The 19,433-nt window shown below is 33.0% G+C and overlaps 2 protein-coding genes across 4 annotated transcripts in view; both read right to left on the bottom strand.

Annotated features, from left to right (window-relative positions):
- The window catches only part of LOC110412972 (ubiquitin carboxyl-terminal hydrolase), a 4,178-nt gene extending 3,020 nt beyond the window's left edge, over positions 1-1,158 (bottom strand). Inside the window, exons 1-2 of one of the 3 annotated variants that reach the window (XM_089782876.1) lie at positions 1,010-1,158; positions 1-66 (exon numbers count right to left, since the gene is read on the bottom strand). The exon at positions 1-66 is cut by the window's left edge and continues 174 nt beyond it. In XM_089782876.1, coding sequence (XP_089639002.1) covers positions 1-66; positions 1,010-1,124 — 181 coding nt within the window. In that variant the 5' untranslated portion in view covers positions 1,125-1,158. Of the gene's footprint in view, positions 99-1,009 lie in introns of all 3 variants that reach the window. The other 2 variants (XM_021423644.2, XM_021423645.1) reach the window with 2 other exon arrangements.
- Positions 1,159-2,826: 1,668 nt separating this feature from the next.
- On the bottom strand, positions 2,827-18,575 carry LOC110412907 (ubiquitin C-terminal hydrolase 13-like). The gene is made up of 32 exons (XM_021423555.1): positions 18,319-18,575; positions 18,079-18,145; positions 17,785-17,935; positions 17,510-17,667; positions 16,506-16,771; positions 16,210-16,428; positions 16,020-16,128; positions 15,814-15,929; positions 15,262-15,360; positions 14,384-14,493; positions 12,794-12,868; positions 12,184-12,262; positions 11,920-12,066; positions 11,404-11,484; positions 11,204-11,323; positions 10,771-10,893; positions 10,366-10,443; positions 9,858-9,946; positions 9,664-9,772; positions 9,209-9,277; positions 8,961-9,071; positions 6,861-6,916; positions 6,519-6,696; positions 6,322-6,423; positions 6,161-6,232; positions 5,980-6,045; positions 5,546-5,611; positions 5,230-5,316; positions 4,992-5,108; positions 4,738-4,812; positions 4,560-4,646; positions 2,827-3,385 (listed from the first exon to the last, which is right to left on the bottom strand). The coding sequence occupies exons 1-32, from the start codon at positions 18,346-18,348 to the stop codon at positions 3,344-3,346; spliced, it is 3,354 nt and encodes a 1,117-aa protein (XP_021279230.1). The 5' UTR covers positions 18,349-18,575; the 3' UTR covers positions 2,827-3,343.
- Positions 18,576-19,433: the final 858 nt, after the last annotated feature.

Raw genomic sequence — 19,433 nt, 5'->3', positions numbered from 1 at the left:
GCTGCATCTGAGCAGAGACATAAGCATTGGCACCAGAGTCAGCGTATTGTCCATGCCGTCTCATCACTGTTACATAGAAATCAGCTTCAATGTTGAACCTAACAAGCACGACAGCAACCACAATCAAAGTCTCATGTCTCATAAGTTAACAAGAAATGGACACAAGTAATTCAACCATAAAACAGTACTAAGTTGTAGCATAAGGAGGGGCTAAATTTTAACGCAAATTAGTAGTTAGGGTTCCCTATCCATATATTTAATAATAAGCGAGGCCCTTTTTTCCATTATAATCCAACTATCCTAAAGATTGAAACTTCATACTGAAATCTACCAGCATCCTTTACAAATATCAAGTTTTTTGCAACCAAGAAATCCCTACTAGTCACATGCAACTTCTATTAGCTTTTGAAACAATAAAAAATTTAAAAACTCCCCGGTAAGTATTTATGAAAAGCTAAGTATATAGTAACCCTAATCCAAAAACACATGCTACTCCCAAGCTGAACTTGGACCTAACCCTAATCAACTACTGAGCTAACAGCTTCTCACCGGTACACTTATTTCCTTATAAAGTTAACATCTACTAAGACTATCAAAAGGAGGTTAAAAAAAGAAAACTTTGTGCCATGCAGTTAATTTTTTTTTTTAAAAAAAAGAAGAAGCTCGAACTCTGAAAAACATAATTTTCTGAAAAAGATAACAAAGTCAAATCAGAATGAACATAGAATTCCAAGTGGTTAATCCAATAAAAAAAAAGCATAATTTGAAAGCTTTAACAAAATAAAACCCTTGTCTGCACGTTTTCACTCGAATTATACACAGAGGTTTTCCCTTTTTTTTTTTTGAAGGGGGAAGTAAACTAAAAGGCATTTGAACAAAGAGTTGATGCGCATATATTAAATCCCTACGGGAAAAAAAATCACCCGAAATTCAACTAGATACCTTACTCATCAATGTAATAAAATCCCAAGCAATTTCTTTTATAATTGAGAAATAAAAAAGATCTTACCTTTGATTTGCTCTTCACTAAGTTTTCTCCTCTGTTGTTTCGTTTTGAACAGGGGCGGAAGGCGGAGAAGGCCAGCTCTCCGGGGACACGTTTCCAGGCTCTGAAGCCAGGGCATTGTAGCGATGATAATGGGTCGGTTTTCTTTTATGGGCAGAGTTAAAAAACATGGGCCAAATTCAGGCACTGATCCTCACAGGCTTGCTATGGCCCCAAGCCATCAGTCTCGATCATCATGAACATACTAAAAACATCCACTTTTCGTCCAAAAGATAATAACAATGTTAAATCCTTCTTAAAATTTTATACAAGTATAAATGTAAACGGATAGGGTATTTATTATTTTTGAAATATTTATTTAAAACATTTTAATTATTAAAATATTTAAATTTGATTAAAATTAGTATAAAATTATAAAACTTTATCTAAAATCGAACCTCATAATATAACATTATCCATTAATTATCTAAATCCATTAAATACTCATTTAAATTGATAAATTTGACAAAGACTTGGAGTGTTTCCCATCTCTTATGAATTCAATCCTTACTGCTAATAAAATTTTACATATTTAAGTTTACACCATAATTCAATTAATATAAATTAATATTATATTTACTAATTTAAAAAAAAAGGTTAATTGAGGTGATAAAGTTTGTCTTTTAAGGTAAGAACGATGAAGGTTCAAATTCCATAAAAATCTAAAATTTTTGTAAGATTATATATAATTAAATTTGATTTTAAGATACCCTAAAGGTGATACTTGAATCCATTTAGGGTTTTAAAACATTATCTTAATCCACCCCACAACCAAATATAAGGTACTCTAATCTTATGTTATTAGGTTGAATACCCATGAGTACTCCTCTAACAATAACCTATTTACATTCTTGTCCAATAGTATTCATAATATACAATATCAATAATAAAACTACCTCAAATCTATTTTTCAAAATTTTATATTTTCATTGTTTTATACTTCATTTAATAATTTTAATGTGTTGCAATTTAAAAACATAAGATATAATGCTCAAATAAAACCCCTAAACTATTTTAAAAAATTCAAATAAACCCTTATTTTTTTATTGAATTCAATCAAATCATTATATTTTTATTTTGAATTAAATAAACTTTTATAACAAATGATTAAGTAAATATTATTAATCAAAATACCATTTGTCATTTTATATCAATATAACACTAACATAACGTTGATACAAAAAATAAAAAATGTTACATAATAATATTATCATGTTAAATTAATATGCAATGCATAATCAATTATAATAAATCAACATATCACATTATCATCAATTATAAAATATTAATATGTTATGTTAACATCACGTTACATATCAATGATAAATGATAATTTGATTAAATCAATTATTAATAATAAATACTATTTAACTAGAAATAAAAATATAAAAACGTATTTGATTCAAAATAAAAATATAAAAACTTAATTTAATATAATAAAAATATAATGACTTATTTAATTTTTTTTCAATAATTTAAATACTTTTAAAGATAATGTGTCAAAAAAAAAACACTGATAGGCTGATTAAAGTCAGTTAAATCTGGGAGGGTCCAAATGTAACCATGTTAGCAAGCTTGAAATTCAATCCCAGGGGCCTCACTTCCACAATAGGGAATAAGTGAAATTTCCTAATCAATTTTCCCTTTTCTTTTTTGGCAAGATTTGTTCTCAGCCGTTGAGATTAGAAGAACCCAAGTTTTGAGAGTTTTGCCTTAATAATTAATAAGCATTTCTTTTACTTGTAAGGGAAAAAGGTAAAAGGAGGAGATATACAAGTCCCTTCCAGCAAAAGTTAGTTAAATTTCTTATATGAGAAACTAGATATAGCCATAGGCTTGAAAAGAATGGCAATCAACCATTACAAAGCCCCCCATTTTGCTAAAAGGCATCTACATGGACAAAATCAGGAAGCAAACAAGGGGGGGAAAATGACATCGTTCTCCCAACTATACTCTGTATACATATTCACTAATCCAAAATCTTGTTTATGTACCTTCCAAAATACAAAGGCAACTTACCCATTACTCGAGACAAAACCTCAAGTAGCAAAAGCTCAATGGATTGTATTTCACATTTGCAGATGCACACTTGCTTAGGTAAAAGTCCCCTTCCAATCCACACAAGCCAAAGAATTACATATCCAACAAATCAACAAGCAAATGCTGCACATGCCATCTCAACTCTTAACTTGTTGCCTCACATTCTCATTTGCTTTAAGTGTTCTCCCCACCCTTATCATCCATGTAGAGAGGCACCCTTTTTCACAATGTCATCAAGGGACTTATCTAAAATGCTCCCTAATTGTAGATTTTAACTGGCTTCTCAAAGGTGTGCCGGTTCTGCAAAGAAGCATGATGATACCAATGCACAGTCAATTATCTTGGCTAAGTCAGTTTCATGGACTCACATAAGCAGCATATAGATTAATCATAACCCCAGAGCCAATGCAAACACAAACAAAGAATATCCTATTCCGTTATTTAATGTCTCATTAACTGAAATTGTGATGAAACTCTGAAATACTTTTAGATTGCGCTTGATGCCTTACAATGCAATCACATTACAAGAAATGTGATTACAAGGAATATAATTGCTGATAAAATAACATTGCAACGTTTAGTATATTAAGGATAATGTGATTAAAATGTTAAAAAGATGACATTACAGCGTTTAAAATACAAGCACCTTACTAGAAATGTAATGTTAATTTTTTAAATTACTCTTATGTATTAAAATGTAAGTTTAATATACTAGCATATTCATTTATTGTAAATTTTTATATGATATCGTCTCTTATATAAATTTTCCAACAAATAACCAAACATTGGGCAAATCCATGTTAACATTTTATTTGTTAACATTTTTAAAAATTTTAAGATATATTGTTATTATTATTATTTTGACATATTCCTAAAACATTAAAAATGGAAATAATTCTTTTTAGAAAAAAAAACCAAAATAATAAAATACCAAAAGAAATTTTTATAAAAAAATTAAAAGTAAAAAAGAAATATTTTTTATTTTTAGAATATTTTAAAATTTTTTTATAATTTTAAAAAATTATGAACATTAAAAAGAATATTTTCTATTTTTCAAAAATTCTAAATATGTTTTTTATTTATAGATTTTCTAATCTTTTATAATTTCTTAAAAATAAAACTCATTTCTATTTTTTATAGTTCCAGAATTTTTTTAATAATTCAAAATTATTTTTTATTTTTTAATTTTTTTTTAGAATTTCTAAGAATTAAATTTTTTTTTTTTAAGTTTTAGAATTTTAGTGATTGGAAAAGGGTAAAAATATCAAATCAAGTTTGATAATATTATAGAGTGAGTTATACTCTGACATTGCATTGGTTTTTCAATGCAATCTCATTACAGCCTTTAGTTGTAATGGAGATCACATTGCAATCTTACATTGCATTAGTTTAGTTCAAAACAAATGTTGTAATGTAATTTAATTAGACATATTACAGGGAATGTGAGTTTCCATCACCAATAAAGGGCAATTACCTGATTAGCTGCATAAGCTCTTTTAGGAGCATTGTCAGAGTGCTCCAACCCAAGATACTGCTCCCAAGCACCATACACATCTCGTCTCTAAGAATATGTAAAAACAAAATAACAGGTTAAATCCCCATAAAACTTAAAAAGAAATTTCAAACATATACACATAAAACAATGCAGGCACCTGGAAACGACTAGATACAATGTCAGAATCTTGAAGGTACTCTGGCCGGCCAAGTGAAAGGAATGCAAACTTCCACTGAAATGAAAATAGGTTTCAAATAAATTAAAAGAAAAAGGAAACAGAAAAACAAACACAGAATTGAAAAGGAAAAATGACTACTTAAAAACGGAGAAGAGCAAAGGGAGTGGACACAGGAAGGATTACTGTAAATCAGTCAGCAAATGCTCACATAGGATTTGGAAAGTAACACAAACCTTAGCAAACTCCTCGTCTGGCACTTGCAGCTTCTTCTGTACTCGAACTTTTATTTCAGCCAAAGTCTCACCTTCACGAATCACCAAGAAAAAGGGTTCTCCAAAATTCAGAATTTGCTGTCAATAGAAGATGCAATTGAAGTGGTAAGGAAAACATAATAGTGATCAGGAAGCAATATTTGGCATAGCAAAATGGCAATTGAAAATAAGATAATGTGAAACTAATGGAGCTTGTTACCATCTGGTTTTGAGCTGTTTCCTTAGTAAAGTGGTAAACATGAATTAGGCGATCATTTGGACCAAGATTTTTCTCTTCTTCTGGAATCTGTAACATTGAAAAACAAATATCAAAACCAGCACTACATATCTTAAAGCATTGAGTAAGAAATTCTAGTCATAATAATAAACCAACAAAATACAAGAAAAATAAAACTGATTCCTTATATCACAGAATGATGGAGACAGCACAAGAGCTTTTCTTACATTTCTCCGGATGTGTGTGAGTGCATGTGTGCTTGAGAGAAAGAGAGAGAGAGAGAGTGAGTGCAACTGACCTCTTCTGCCCGTAATGTCCAGTATTGGTCATTTATATTCTCAATCTTCTCATTAGGTGGGAAAATCTGCAGAAATGCAATGGCATACAACATTATGGAACCATAGGGAAGGAAAAATGAACAGGTTGACAAAGGAACCCCGAAACAGCAAAGCAGGAAGAGTGAGAAATAAGAAACACAGAAAGGGCTTATGCAATTCAAGAAAGTAAACCATGGTCTTATCAATAAGAAATGCCAAGTTTTAAACTGATAACAGAACTTAATGCATCAGAGGATTCTGTAAGAATTATGATATTTGCCAATATATCACCTAGGCATCCAGATCAAATCAAATGAATTAAACAAGGAAAAAAAAGTTTCTTTTACTCATTTCAAATTTTCAGAGTAAACACTGAAATGAGCAAAACGTAACCATAAAAAGATGAAGTTCACACCTTGTAGATCTTGTGATAGAAAACTTCAAGCAACCTCAGTTCTGCATTAGGATGAGACAACTCCACCTGTTTCAGAATGATGTTCACAATTTTTACTCCCTAAGAAGATTAAGAAATAATCTACCAAAACATACATGCCCTCAACATGATCATTTGACCCATGAAATGAAAGAAAACCTACCTTTGTCTTAAGATCATTAATCACATCGCCCACAGTGCTCTGTTTTGGAAGCCTGATTGTATGGATAACAACCTGACATCAGATAGAACCGAATTTTATTGCATTAAAACAAAATTTTAAAATCATTCATTGAAACTCTTAAATATGATCCACATACTCACTTCATCCTTAGTAGCATGATGAAATGCTACCTTCAGGGTTTTCAAACATTGTAATTCTGGCAGAGGGATGTCTAATACTTCATAGTATAAAATATCAGAAGTCTGTGAGGAAACAAAATACAACAGGGTGGTTAGCTTTCTGCCCTTTCATCCTTTTGGCTTCTTGATATGCATTACAAAGGCAATTTAATTATTACCTGATTATAGTGGATCAGCATGTCAGACAAATGGTCCACTCCACGATACTTAATAGGCTGAGGTTTGGGTTGCTGAGAGTAACAGTTGTGAGAAGTAAGCCTGATTTTTGATGGATCATCCAAATCAAGTTTCTGAGCTACTCTTTCAACAACATCATCATAACTATAAAGCCTTGACCTAAACATTCAAAAGTGGAAAGGAGTATAAAGCTTTGACCTTCACATTCATGTAAAAGATAACACAGAATACAACACAGTGATTACTATTTACCAGCTAGTTAATAAAGATATGTCAATAACAAAGGTAACGGAAGGCAACTTGAACTGAAATTCTGAACTTACATCTCTAGACAAAAATCATCTTCCTTGGGCTTTTCCAAAGACCGGAAGTGTACAACCTAAAATAAATAAAAAAGAAATGCCAATATTATGTTAGCCTATTAAGCAAAAAACGCTTATTAGAGCAGATAATATTATATTCCAAAACCAACATAATATTATTCATTGAAGATTGGTATAGCCCAGGCAACAACCCAAGACTGTTTACGGCTAATTAAAGAGCTTACAGAAAATCTGAAGACAGCATTATTTTAATTGAAACAGCATTGCAAAAGGAACTTGCCCCATTGACTGTTGATCATTACCTTAAGGAGAGGTGAGGATAATTCAGATGAAAGAAATACCATGCATTCTAAAAGAAGCCTCTTCATTACATTATTCTTATGATTACTATTTAAAAATACTTCATAGAGAAATTCGAGAAGATTCTAGTCTAAGAATCATATCTTTAAACGAGGATTAAGAATGTATACTAAATTCATATGAGATGACTCCAATTCATTTGCTAAAATTTCAATTAAGCTCTTTTTTCATAAATGATCAATAAAAAAACAAATTCATTCAAAACTAACAAATTAAGAACTGGTTCTAGATATGCATGCTTTCTGCTTTTCTCTTTAAAAGAAAAGAAAATAGAAGAGGTTATTTGAGTGCTTTCAAGCAAAAGAAAAAAAAAAGCCTTGTAATGATGAAAACTGAATGCTGTATACATCCACAGAGCCAATTCATGGTAGAGACTCAAATGCCATGAAAAGTAAATCAAAAGCTCTTAACCAAACAACAGCAGCTAGTTCAATGACAAAGTGCTTTTAGAAATATGTCCTCACAGATAAGCTAACATGTGAAGGCATGGATACAATTTAAAGTAAGCCAAAATACTCTGAAGACTATAAGAGCATATACAGCTTTTGTTGTATCTTTAGTAGACGCAAAAATATAACCATATACCTTATTTGAACTTAAAAAAAAAAATGAGAGTGCCATGTATTTGGCAAGGATTATCATAACTTTTTTCAATTTGGGGTGGATTGTGGATTAAAGAAAAGGCTAATACAGATAATGCAAATGAGAAAAAAGTATATTGATTATTCAACCAAAAAAGTGAAATTTCTATTAGCAATTATTTTCTCTCATATTTAGTTGTCATACAGTAGTACCGTGCAGTTTTATTTTTAAAATAAGTATATCAGTATCAGTTATGTTTATATGCAATTTTTATAGTTTTCTTTAAATAGAAAATACAGATTTCAAAAGTGTTTTTACTATTCTCATTACCATATGCATTTTTCAAAGAGTAAAAAGATTGAACTGTTTTCAAATTAGGAAAATCAACATGGAAATAAACAGTGTTTTTCTAGAACTGAAAACTCTTCTTTTTTTTTTTTGGCCAACAAACACTCTTATTGATACTTTTAATTTCACGATCTTATCAATCAAAATGTGAGGCACATTGAGACAATGCAACTTATCCCAACACCATTAAAACAGTTAATTTGTTTTTGCTTTAATCTATTGGTAAAGCTTATCAAACTTTAGGACATTTATCCACTATCCTAAAATGGTAGATCAGAAACAGGTCATGAAATTTGTGAAATGTGCCTAAAACACATCAACAATCTGTAGCTATCAAACTAATCATTGAAGCACAAAAACAATATATTGCACTCAAGCCCCTGAATATCCTGAGTGAAAATCTACACATATTTTATGCGCCCAAACATTTCTAGAAGCAAAGTGCCCAGGCATCAGGTTGGACCAAAAAGAAGCACAATAATCTGCCACCAAACTCATCCATCGCAAGGAGCATGTTGGGAAGACAATCATATAAAAAGCAGCAAAATGACAGATATGCTCACTTTTTGCTTCAGAGCATTTCAATGCTTTTGTACATGCCCCTCTTACTGGTGGGAACCTTTTTATTCCCCCAGGTTTAATGAAAGCTGGTTGTTAATTTTCAAAAAAAAAAAAAAAGCAATATGACTGACAGGTAAACCTTCACGCTTACTTATCATCCATCAAGACTCGAGATGAAAATGCAATTAAAACAACAGAACAAAATCACTGACAAGAACACTGTACATACATAGGATGAAGAGAATGTACCTGGCGATTATGCACATATTCCAAAAATGACGGAACATCTGGATAGCGGAATTGTTCAGTACTTTCAACAGGGAGAGACTTTTGAAAGCAAATTATGTCACCATCCTCAAGCTACAGTGAAAATGATAGATGTTTAAAACACTTGAAAGGCCATAACAAATAATTATTCCAATATGAAAATGATAGATGTATAAAACACTTAAAAGGTCATAACAAATAATTATTCCAATATGAAGTATGATGCACACCTGGCTAGCTCGGAATGTGATTTTCTTGTCAATTGGTTCACACATAACACTGGGCTCAAACTTAATTTCCTGGATATTAGAGCAAAATCGGGGTATTATCCCTCATAAGAATGTCAAGACTATGCAAATGTTAGGAAAAATTAACCAGTTCTGTCAAACCCACAAAAAAACTATTGTACAGATTACTATTGAACAAGTATCAACAGTCTGAAAAAAGCTTAGACCAGGCCTGATTAATACCAACTAAAACCACCGTAATGGGAAAAAATTGACACATCTAGACCTATACATTTGCTTCAACTACCAGCATAACTAATAAAAATATCTGAAATGAAAGAGGAATAAAGAGCGAAAGACCCTCTGTGCTGAAAACTATCTTCACTCAAAAGCAAGCTAGAGAGAGAGAGAAACCACCGGAAAAAGTTGACTGAGAACGCAAAATTGCAGAAGCAAACCTCATAAAGATCGATCTCTTGATCAGGAGCATATCCTGCCATTTTGTTTAATTTGGACAAAATTTCTATCGGCTTGCCTGTACTTTTCACAAACAGCCTTCCGACAAAGCTGTACAACAGAAAGATAATACCCTATAAGATTGCACATAATTTCCCAGAAGACATGGGGAAAGACACAACATGAGACAACTTACTGCAGCTCTTCTTTCTCAGGATCATAGTGCTTGAAGAAAAGTAAAATATCTTCCTTCGTCTTATCTGGTGGAGCAATTGGGCGTAAATCCTGAACAATAATGTTTAAGATCATGATGCAAATACAATTAGACCCAAAAAATAACAAGGGTAGGAAGGCAAAACTGGATCAAAGCTAACATGGCTTAGGCAAGATTCACAACAAGGACTTGCCTAAAGAATTTAATAAAATGCAGCCAGTTTTGAATCTCTAACTTGTTTGTCAAGGGCAGAGAAGTAATTTACTTGGTGGACAAGAGCAAAGCTCATATCCTCATGGGTTGATGCCTAATTTCTACTTCTTTCTACTCTAAACTATTTGCACTTGAAAGCTTTTAGAATCACAAATCAGACCTATCTTTTTGGATCTCTTAAATTGAGTTTTTGAGGTGAGAATGATATCCTGAATGAGATCAATGGAAAACAAATAAAAAAAAAATATGTTGCCTAAAACAAGGACAACCAGATTACCAGTCCAAGCTCAACTTCCAGGAACAACTTTAGTTCTGCATTATGAACCTTATTTGATACCTCCCTCAATGTTCCAACCTACAGTAAGGAAAAACACCCAATTAGGCACACAGTTTGATCCTTTTAAAATTAAAAAAGGGGTAAATTCAGCATATTTTCCAGGCTTTTACTGTATTTTTTTCTTAAAGGAAACTTACAGATATATAAATATAAAAATACATATTTATTCAACAGAGATAGAGGTATGCAAGAATATGCACGCAAAGGCTAGCAGGATGAAAGAAGACAGCCAGTTAAGGCAAAACTATGCTGAAGAAGAACTGAAGCTAAAACTAGACATTAACACTCCCGAAACAATACTATCTGAAGCCATAGCATATAAGAATTAAAGGTAAGGCAAGTTACAGATTGTGTCTCCTCCAAAGGTGTCAATGGTCGGTTAGGACGGTATGTGTGGTTTTGACGCTTGGCCCACAACCAAAAACGCTGAAATTGCATTGGTATGCCAAACTCTTTAGCAACCTCTTCCTGCATGTACCAACATGGTATATTATGAACAAATCATGAAGAAATTGCCAACTACAGACATGAACCAGTAAATACAACGGCAATGCATCATAAAAAGCACAAAAAGAAGATGATAACTTAGAAACTTCACATTCAACTTGAAATGATTAATGGAACTTGAAACATAATCAAAAAGGTAGTAATCAGGAGGAAGAAAGGAAAAAGAGAGTACCGGTTTGGTGGAGAAACCAATAATTCCCAAAGAAAAACTATTACCATAATTTTCAATTAAAACACAGGGAAGCAAAACCTATCTGTCTATTTGTCATACCTTAAACACATTGAAAGGCGTCTGCTTCTGAATTCGAAAACTCCTGACTTTATCATGATCCACAAGATCAAAATATATATCCTTCCCAATCTGCTCTGCAAGATCATCATCTCGTGCAACCTAGATCAATCATATAGCTGTAAGAAAATACACTTAATGATGCTCAAACCGGTCACTCAATTATAGACTCAAGCAACAACCTTTATAATAGTGTAAAGGTGTGCCTCTGCCTTTTCTTTCTTTTTATGCTCCTTTTCTTCTTGTTCTTTCTTCAACCTCTCCTGGGAAAAATTATAAAAGTATTTCATATTAGATTGTGGGGAAGGAAGAGATCTGAAATAATAAAATTGGAATCCAATAATAACTATTAAAACAAAATAGACTATTCAACCTCAGTTTGAAATCAGCTTGGTAAGAGGCTCATTTGTGGTTGCTCTTGATAAAGCAACCCAAGGGAGAATCATATTAAAGCTCATCGATTTCTTCAAGCCAAGCTTGAGAAGAATACCATTCTATTCAATTCGCTGATCTACTCCTAGTTGACAAACTACTTGATATCAGATTACTTCATACCCCCTAGGATCATTGGTACACTAAACCAGCCAATCTCAACCCAAGTTAGGAGCTCGTTAATTTTTCAAGCCTAGATCCCTGCCTACCACTCCCCTTGAATCAGCTCATTTGCAGCTTTAAATATATTAACAATAGCATCTTACCCTAAGATGTTCGGCAATATCCTTCTCATCCACATTACATATTATCTTGTCTTTGTCACTTTCACGTATATACACCAGCATGTATGCATTTGAATATTTGGTAAATTTAAAAGGAGTATTATTGAATCCTGGATTCGTCTGTGGTAACTGTTACACCAAAAGCAAGGAAAATTTGTTAAAATCATAACCCTGAAAATACATATAGTTAAAGCAGAAAAGTTGAATAAAAAGAAATTCCAATAAAAAGTGCCCAGAAAACATTACCTCTTCTTCACCACCATACTGCTCCTCTAATGCTCTTTTCATATCTTCTTTGGTTACTCTTTCATCATCAAATTTATACCTGAAAAGCACACAATTTCAATACGGTAACCATATGAAAGAATTAATACTTCCACCCGGCACAGGCTCCTTTGCACAACTGGGTATATGTAAGTGGTAAACACAGTACCTTAAATACAATCAGCATTGGCTAATTTAATAACCATGTAGCAGCCTAAGAATTTAACAGCCCATTCTTTTTTTTCAAGAATAATTGATTAAAACCTATTTCAGGTATTCTTTTGCTTAGGAGAATTTTTATGCATCAATTTGTCTGAACCAATTGGTAAAACTTCTAAGTTATCCACACGATAAAGTTTCACTGCCACCAGCAGATATGTCAATTGTTGGTCCACCAAAAAGACTTAAAAACATGATTAAATATTGGCCAAATAGAGAATCTACCCATCAAGGACACATGTAAAACTTTAGTCATTTCAAAACTTTAAAAAGCAAAATCTCTACCAAAAATAGCCTAAAACTCTCCATTAACAAGTAACTGTAGCAAGCAAACAAACACACCCCCTGAGATACTTCACAGGATGATCCATACCATTGATCAGAAAGAGTCGGCCTGATAAATGCATAATAATGTCCACCATGCACTCCACCACTGTGAACAAGGACACTGTAAACAAACCCCAAGATGTAAGCACCAGACGGTATTATAAGCATCATAGAAACATAATGTAGCAAGTCCATAAAAACTGTGCATCAGCAAAACTTCCACTGTTGTGTATATACCATCTTGCCTAGTATCATTAGAGAACCCAAGTACATCGTTTATTTCTAAGCTTATCATTTCTTTTTCTTCACCATCCTACTGTAGGAAATTGGAAAAAGAACCACATCCAATTGTTCAGAACAGTTGAGGGAAATGAAAACAGAATCAGCATTCTCTTGCCACTATGTCAGGCATGTAAGATGCCTCTATTCAATATATAACAATGTTAGCATACCAATAGCTTGATTCAATTATCTCATCCTCTCTGGAGAGAGTTCTTCATTAACAAAGAAGACTGTTTTGGTCTAAGAAGATCTCCTAGGTAGCCAATAAGGCATTAGAAAAGTAACTTATCGAATTCAGAGTTCTGGTGTCCATAGGAATATTGGTAATTATCTTTTATGCTGGATTGAGCCTTAGTTATGGTCGATTTGGTCTTGTGTTTAGTTTAGTATTGGGGCTTTAAAGCATCCTTTAGTGTATATTAGTTCGGTTTATTACTTAGTCTGATCGCTTACAGAACCCTAATCCGAGTGGATAAATAAGTATATGCCCATCTATATTTCTTTGCATTGACCAAACTTGGCAGAGTTGAATTTCGTTAAGGATATTAATCATTTTGTGTTCTTTAAGAATGTTGGGATTCAGTAAATATTACTTCTTGTTTCTTCTTCTTTTCTCCTGCTATAGTGTTTCAGACTACTGTTCACAGCTTTCAAACAGCAGCCATAATATGCTCGTCTAATTCTACTGCTACAAGCAAATACTAGGAAGACTCCCATGACTTTCCAGCCCTCTTTGAGATCGAAACTCAACTAAATCAAACCCTTATTGATTCCCCAACCCTCAGCTTCATTCTTACCATAGCCATTAACCATAAAATCCCTAATTTTTAACCCTAGCCTAAGTAGGCAGACTTCTCAAATTCGTCCTACCTCAAACAATCAACATATAAGAGTCAGTATAATGATTTAAACTAATCAAAGACATATTGTAAACCCTGAAAAAATCCATTTCCACCCCTTTTTTAAAATGGTCCAGGTAAAGAATCTGAGTATTCATTTTTTCTTAAAGTGAAGCCTGTAACACATTCTAAATAATAACAATCCTAATCATAAAATCATTTAATCCACATGAGTTACAAGTTTAAACGGTTCAGTTTTTTATTGTAGTATTATTAATAATACAAATTTCAACAAGAAATATAAATCAAAGATATCAAAGAAGTTATAGAAAATCTAGAAAATATTTCCACCGTGAAGCTTGAAATTTAAAAAAAAAGAGGCATATTAAGGGTATATCTGAATTTGTTTGCCCTTCAACTATCCATCAAGAGCAACCTATTCTAGAAACTGATGACCAGCACATGGAAAGGAAGCATACGGCTGAGACAGGAGAAAAGCTTAATGCTATGAGTACCTGTGAAGCGTGTAAAGATTGCGAACACTCCTATCAGCTTCTGGTGATAAGTATTTTCCTTCGTCTCGGTCAAGGTCAAGTTGCAAAGGGAACTCATAGCGGTCATTAATCTACATTATGAGTGGAAAATATTAGTTAAAACATTTGACTCCAGGATAAAGACAACACACTTAACAATCATCAGCACAAATCAATTAAAGTAAGCAAAAGAATCATTTGAAGCAACTATGCAAACAAAAATCTGATAATTGTAATATGACAGAACTTGCAACAGCATCTCAAAAATAAGGAATGCTATCATTCGTTGAATGAGACATCAAGCAGTCATGACGGAGCCTCCTTTTTAATAATGCACACAAGCTACATAGAATACAAAATAGCCCAAAAGATGTAAGAAAATAGAAAAAGCTAAACTAGTCATCGCATTTCTGTTCTCTAAAGAAAAAAGGCTAGGAAAGACTCTGAAGGAGGTTTTGAAACAGAACGCCCTCAACATCATCCAACAGTTTAGCATCACATCACAACAGCCTCTAACATCAAGCTGTAGAATACTAGTCATTGCATTGTGCCTGATAGGTAGGTTTGAACCCCCCAACCCAAAAGCTTTTCTAAAACTTTTTTATCAGTTTTGTTACTTTCATAGTCAAAACCGGCACAGAACAGGAAACCAATTTTAAAGCTCAAGATATTGGTTATTGTTTAAAAAAATCATTTGAGTATAGTAAAAGTTAAAAAAATATACATAGAACCAATCATTTCTATACTTCTCTAAAGTGGAAAAAATTGAAATGTATTTAACACTAACAATGGAGGTCCCTGGACTGCACATGCACCATAGATTAAAAAGAACCACAGAAAGCTAAGATGTTACTGCTAACCTTAACCATGGTGTCCCGCATAAAATCATATTCAAATCGTTTAAGTTGAAGTTGAAGGACTGGAGGAAAGTCAATGAACAACACACCCTTCTTAGCATCCTGAAATAATCACACCCAAAATTCGAAATGCAGTCATTTAACTGGGAAAAGCAGTAACAGAGAATCAGTTATAATGCACTGAACACTGAACACCTACATAAAACAACTGAAAGAAAAATGAATGCTTGTGTCAAAAAAAAAAACTGCCAAAGCTATTCAGTTCTAGCCTACTGCAAGACACAATTTTGTTACATCCACAGGAGAAATAGCCACAGTTTGTTTGTGCTTGCCAAAATAGCAGCTTCTTATGCAGCTCTTGTACTAATTAACAATGATCTAACTAAAGGCAAAATTGCTAGTAATCAAGTTATTTGTATTGTATGGACAAACCGTTATATCGTTCTTAGAAGCATGAAATTGATTGATGACATTCTAGATCCATTTTATTCATTGCAAACATCATTAAGCATCAAATCAGCCATTTGCATTTCACAACATACAAAAGAAACTTACCTGCAATCCATATTGTTCAGCCTGATATTTGTTATCACCTTCAAGACGTTCAACTTCTACATACTTGTCAAAAGAAGCATATACATCGCGACAGCCTTTAACATCAAGCTGAAGGTCTGGTATAGGCAAAAATAAATTAGCATGACATGGAGAACAACTAAACAAGACTCAAAAAACCCCAAATCAGTCATTTCAGAAACAGATACCATAAAATGACTCCTTCCTTGTAGATTTGTAATCCACATTAATGCACTCAATGTAGTTCATATGGTGCCCTTCAAACAACTGCTGAATGGTGCCCTCCACAACAGTTCCCTGGCGGCATAACAGAAGTAATCAAATTTTAAATTTGGTTTTACATTACCCAAGACAGAAAATCAATTAAAAGCTTTTCACCTTCATTTTATCTTCAAGTTTTTCACACAAGACCCTATTAAGTTCTTGAACATCATGCTGCATGAAAGAATCATATGTGTCCCATCCAAAAGATTTGGTCAGCTCTTTTGTTGCAACACTGCTGTCACTGTACTGGAGTTTATAAAATAAACTCTGTAGAGCAAGAGGGATGCTTCCAGATGGCATATCATTCTCAGTTGTAGGCATATGATACACTGCCTGAAATGTAACATCCAAGCCATTAGCTACAATAAACTAATGACACATTCAACAAAATAAGGAGTACCAGGACTTACCTTCCTAAAGTAAGGAATGTGATACAGAGTTTGGAGCAGAGAGTTCATGTAACAAGTTGCCCCTTGATTCTTAAGACCAACATAGCCAGTTTCCTTCTTTGAGTCGTATGTCCAGTAATCCACAATTCTGCGCACAATAACCTCTGCTTCAACAATCAAAGTGTCATTCACAAGATACCCTCTGCAAGGATCATACAACTCGCCAAGGGGCATGAAGGATGTGAAACCCCAATCACTTTCTCGTGCATTAAACTGGTGTTGTGTGTCTGCAAAATGCAAGTCAGAGTGCAAATTTAATAGGCCTAACATTATTGTCTCCAATTTTATGACAAAATCCAAATCAAGTTACCAAAAGAATAGTTGTAAAAACCACGTAATACTAAAACATATTACCACCACCTACACCTAGTAACCCACGTATGGATTTTAGATAACAAAAAAATTAATAAATAAATCGAACAAAGTCAGATGCTTTGCATGCAAGAACAGCATTGTGTCCACAAGGAAAAATCGGTATTTTTACCAAAGATCAAGATTCAAATACATCATGCTGAGATTATCTTCTAAATTTCAAGACTACTATTATCGGCCAAAAGAAGTATTCATGTCTATTAGTCATCAGAAAATGATATAGAGAACTCCATATTGAATCATAGGGCGTCATAAATGTGTCATGCTTCTTTTAATCTAACCAGTAATCAGAGATTACCTGCCTTTCATTGCATCAAATCTATATTAGACTGCTCAGAAAATGGTAACAAAAGCAGAAGTCTTTGACATGATGGAACATCAGCACAATGAGTGATGTTCTTGTATGGATCACAACAGAATGCAACTAAAAGCAACTTCCTATACAAGACTATATCAACATTTTTCTTCAACCATGTTACAAACTATCTAAACCCAGCAACAAACTCTATTGATGTTATAACACCCATTGAGAAAAAGAACTAAAAAATACTCAAAACAGTAAGTGTACAGATAATCTACTGAAGGGTTAGTACCTTTTCTTATGGAATATTTATTATGAATTTGATTAACCACAGCCAAACTAAACTGCGCATATCTACTCCACCCATAGGGTAAACTTGCCGAGTCAGCAACATCCAAATACATAGACAAATGATCCACATTGTTTCCCTTTGGAAATATCAGTATTCGCCTAAGCAATGCAAGAAAGAAAAAAAGTATCAATCATCCATTTCTATCCCAAAAATAAAAAGAATGAAAGAAAGAAACGACAGTAGTACTATCAAGAAGAAGGGAATAATAAATGCACCATTTGAAACCACCAACGAGGAAGACTTCGGAATAATGCTTTTTAGTGTTTAACCTAGAGAAGTTCTCAATCTTCCAAGTGAATCTTGATGAAGGAGGATCCTCCACCGGCTGATTTTCCACAGTATTTGCAGTCTCGGGTTGCGCAACGACTAACAATTAAGACATCAATTACAAGGATCACAATCAAATTAAACCCTCCCTTATCAGTGCTCCCCAAAAAATGAGTAGAAATTTGGCGAACTTGCATTGACGCGAGCAATTCAAAGAAGTAAATTCATTAAAAAGAAAGCACCTTCCATGGGCTGGTGATTGTCGGTCAAATCAGAGTGTGGCACGAGCATTTCCTCATCTTCTTGTTGCTGAAAATTAAGAAAAATATTTTCCGAAAATAATTAAATCAGAAGAAGTCGGATCCATCAACAAATCAATATTGAAGAAAAGAACCCTAAAATGAAATCCAAAAGCATCAATTAATCGAAAGAAAAATCTTAAAAAATTTTAAAAAAAATAGAGAGAGAGAGAGAGAGAGTACATCGACGGGGGCAGGGGTCATGACTGTCATGGCTATGAAATTGAGAGGTGAATTCGAAGCTTATAAAACAGAGAGCAAAAAGAGAGGAGGAAATGGGAGAGAGGTTTCCTCTTTCTTTTTGTTCAATTTTATATGGTGATTTATTACAGTGAAGAGAAGAGAGAAGAGAGAGAGCGAGATCACCAGATGGCGGTCGAGAGGGAGAAAGAAAGGTCGTTCGATGGTCGATGGTCTTTATTTGGGAAATGGGTGTTTTCGGGATTTCGAATTACTTTCTGCACTTCATATTTTTTCCTTGCAACTCCACTAAGAAAGGTAAAAGCAATAGACATGTACAAATACGACGTATAATAATAATACTGCATGATATTTGTAGATATACACAACAATAAGGTCAAACTTGTATTTTAATCCCTTTTACTTTATTCCTATTAATAAAAAATGAGATTCTAATATAAATTTATTTATTTTAAAAAGTACGTAGCTTTTTTCCCTTAAATGTCAAATTTTCTGTTTTCATTTATTTCCATTTTATTCTTACAAAACTAAATTTGAAATCTTTTTTTAATATTAATTTGATTGAAAAAAATGAAATAATCATTATCTTTGTATTCCTGTTCTTCTTTTATGTTAATTTTTAATTTACAGAATAATCATTCCATAAGAGATCCAGAAATACACTACCTTATCCGTATAGGAAAAAAACATGATTGAACAAAAATACCTTAAGCAATTTCAAAATTTCCATAACATGGATCTTCCGAGAATAATTCTATTTTCTTATCTCAACTCTCAAAGGGTCAAAATTAGGAAAATACCACATGATTTTCCTTCTCAATTTCCCTGGCTTCGACTAATGGGAAGAAGTCAACACAAAAAAAATATTTAATAAGCTAACCAATTGATAGAAGTCCTCCATGGGCACACTTATTCTCCGCTGCGAAATCTGACCCAACGTGATTTAACTAATCTAACAATAAAAGAAAGTCTAAAATAATTCAAATGAAATAGAGCTAAAAATAGTCAACTAAAATAAAGACCAAAAAATTCAGGCACGTAACACACTTCAATAGTTTTTAAGGAACCTCGGTCTATAAGGTCAGCTCAATCAAAAG

The sequence above is a fragment of the Theobroma umbraticum genome, unplaced genomic scaffold, assembly GCF_002168275.2.
Source record: "Theobroma umbraticum cultivar Fairchild unplaced genomic scaffold, ASM216827v3 scaffold_95.0, whole genome shotgun sequence".
Classification (NCBI taxonomy): Eukaryota; Viridiplantae; Streptophyta; class Magnoliopsida; order Malvales; family Malvaceae; genus Theobroma; species Theobroma umbraticum.
This window is presented reverse-complemented; position numbering and strand designations above follow the sequence as displayed.

Coding starts and splice junctions, on each gene's coding strand:
- LOC110412907 (XM_021423555.1), bottom strand. CDS start 18,348: ATGACAGTCATGACCCCTGCCCCCGTCGAT. Junction 17,668..17,784: donor CTCGTTGGTGGTTTCAAATG/GTGCATTTATTA, acceptor TGCATTGCTTAG/GCGAATACTGATATTTCCAA. Junction 9,278..9,663: donor AAGAGATCGATCTTTATGAG/GTTTGCTTCTGC, acceptor TCTAATATCCAG/GAAATTAAGTTTGAGCCCAG.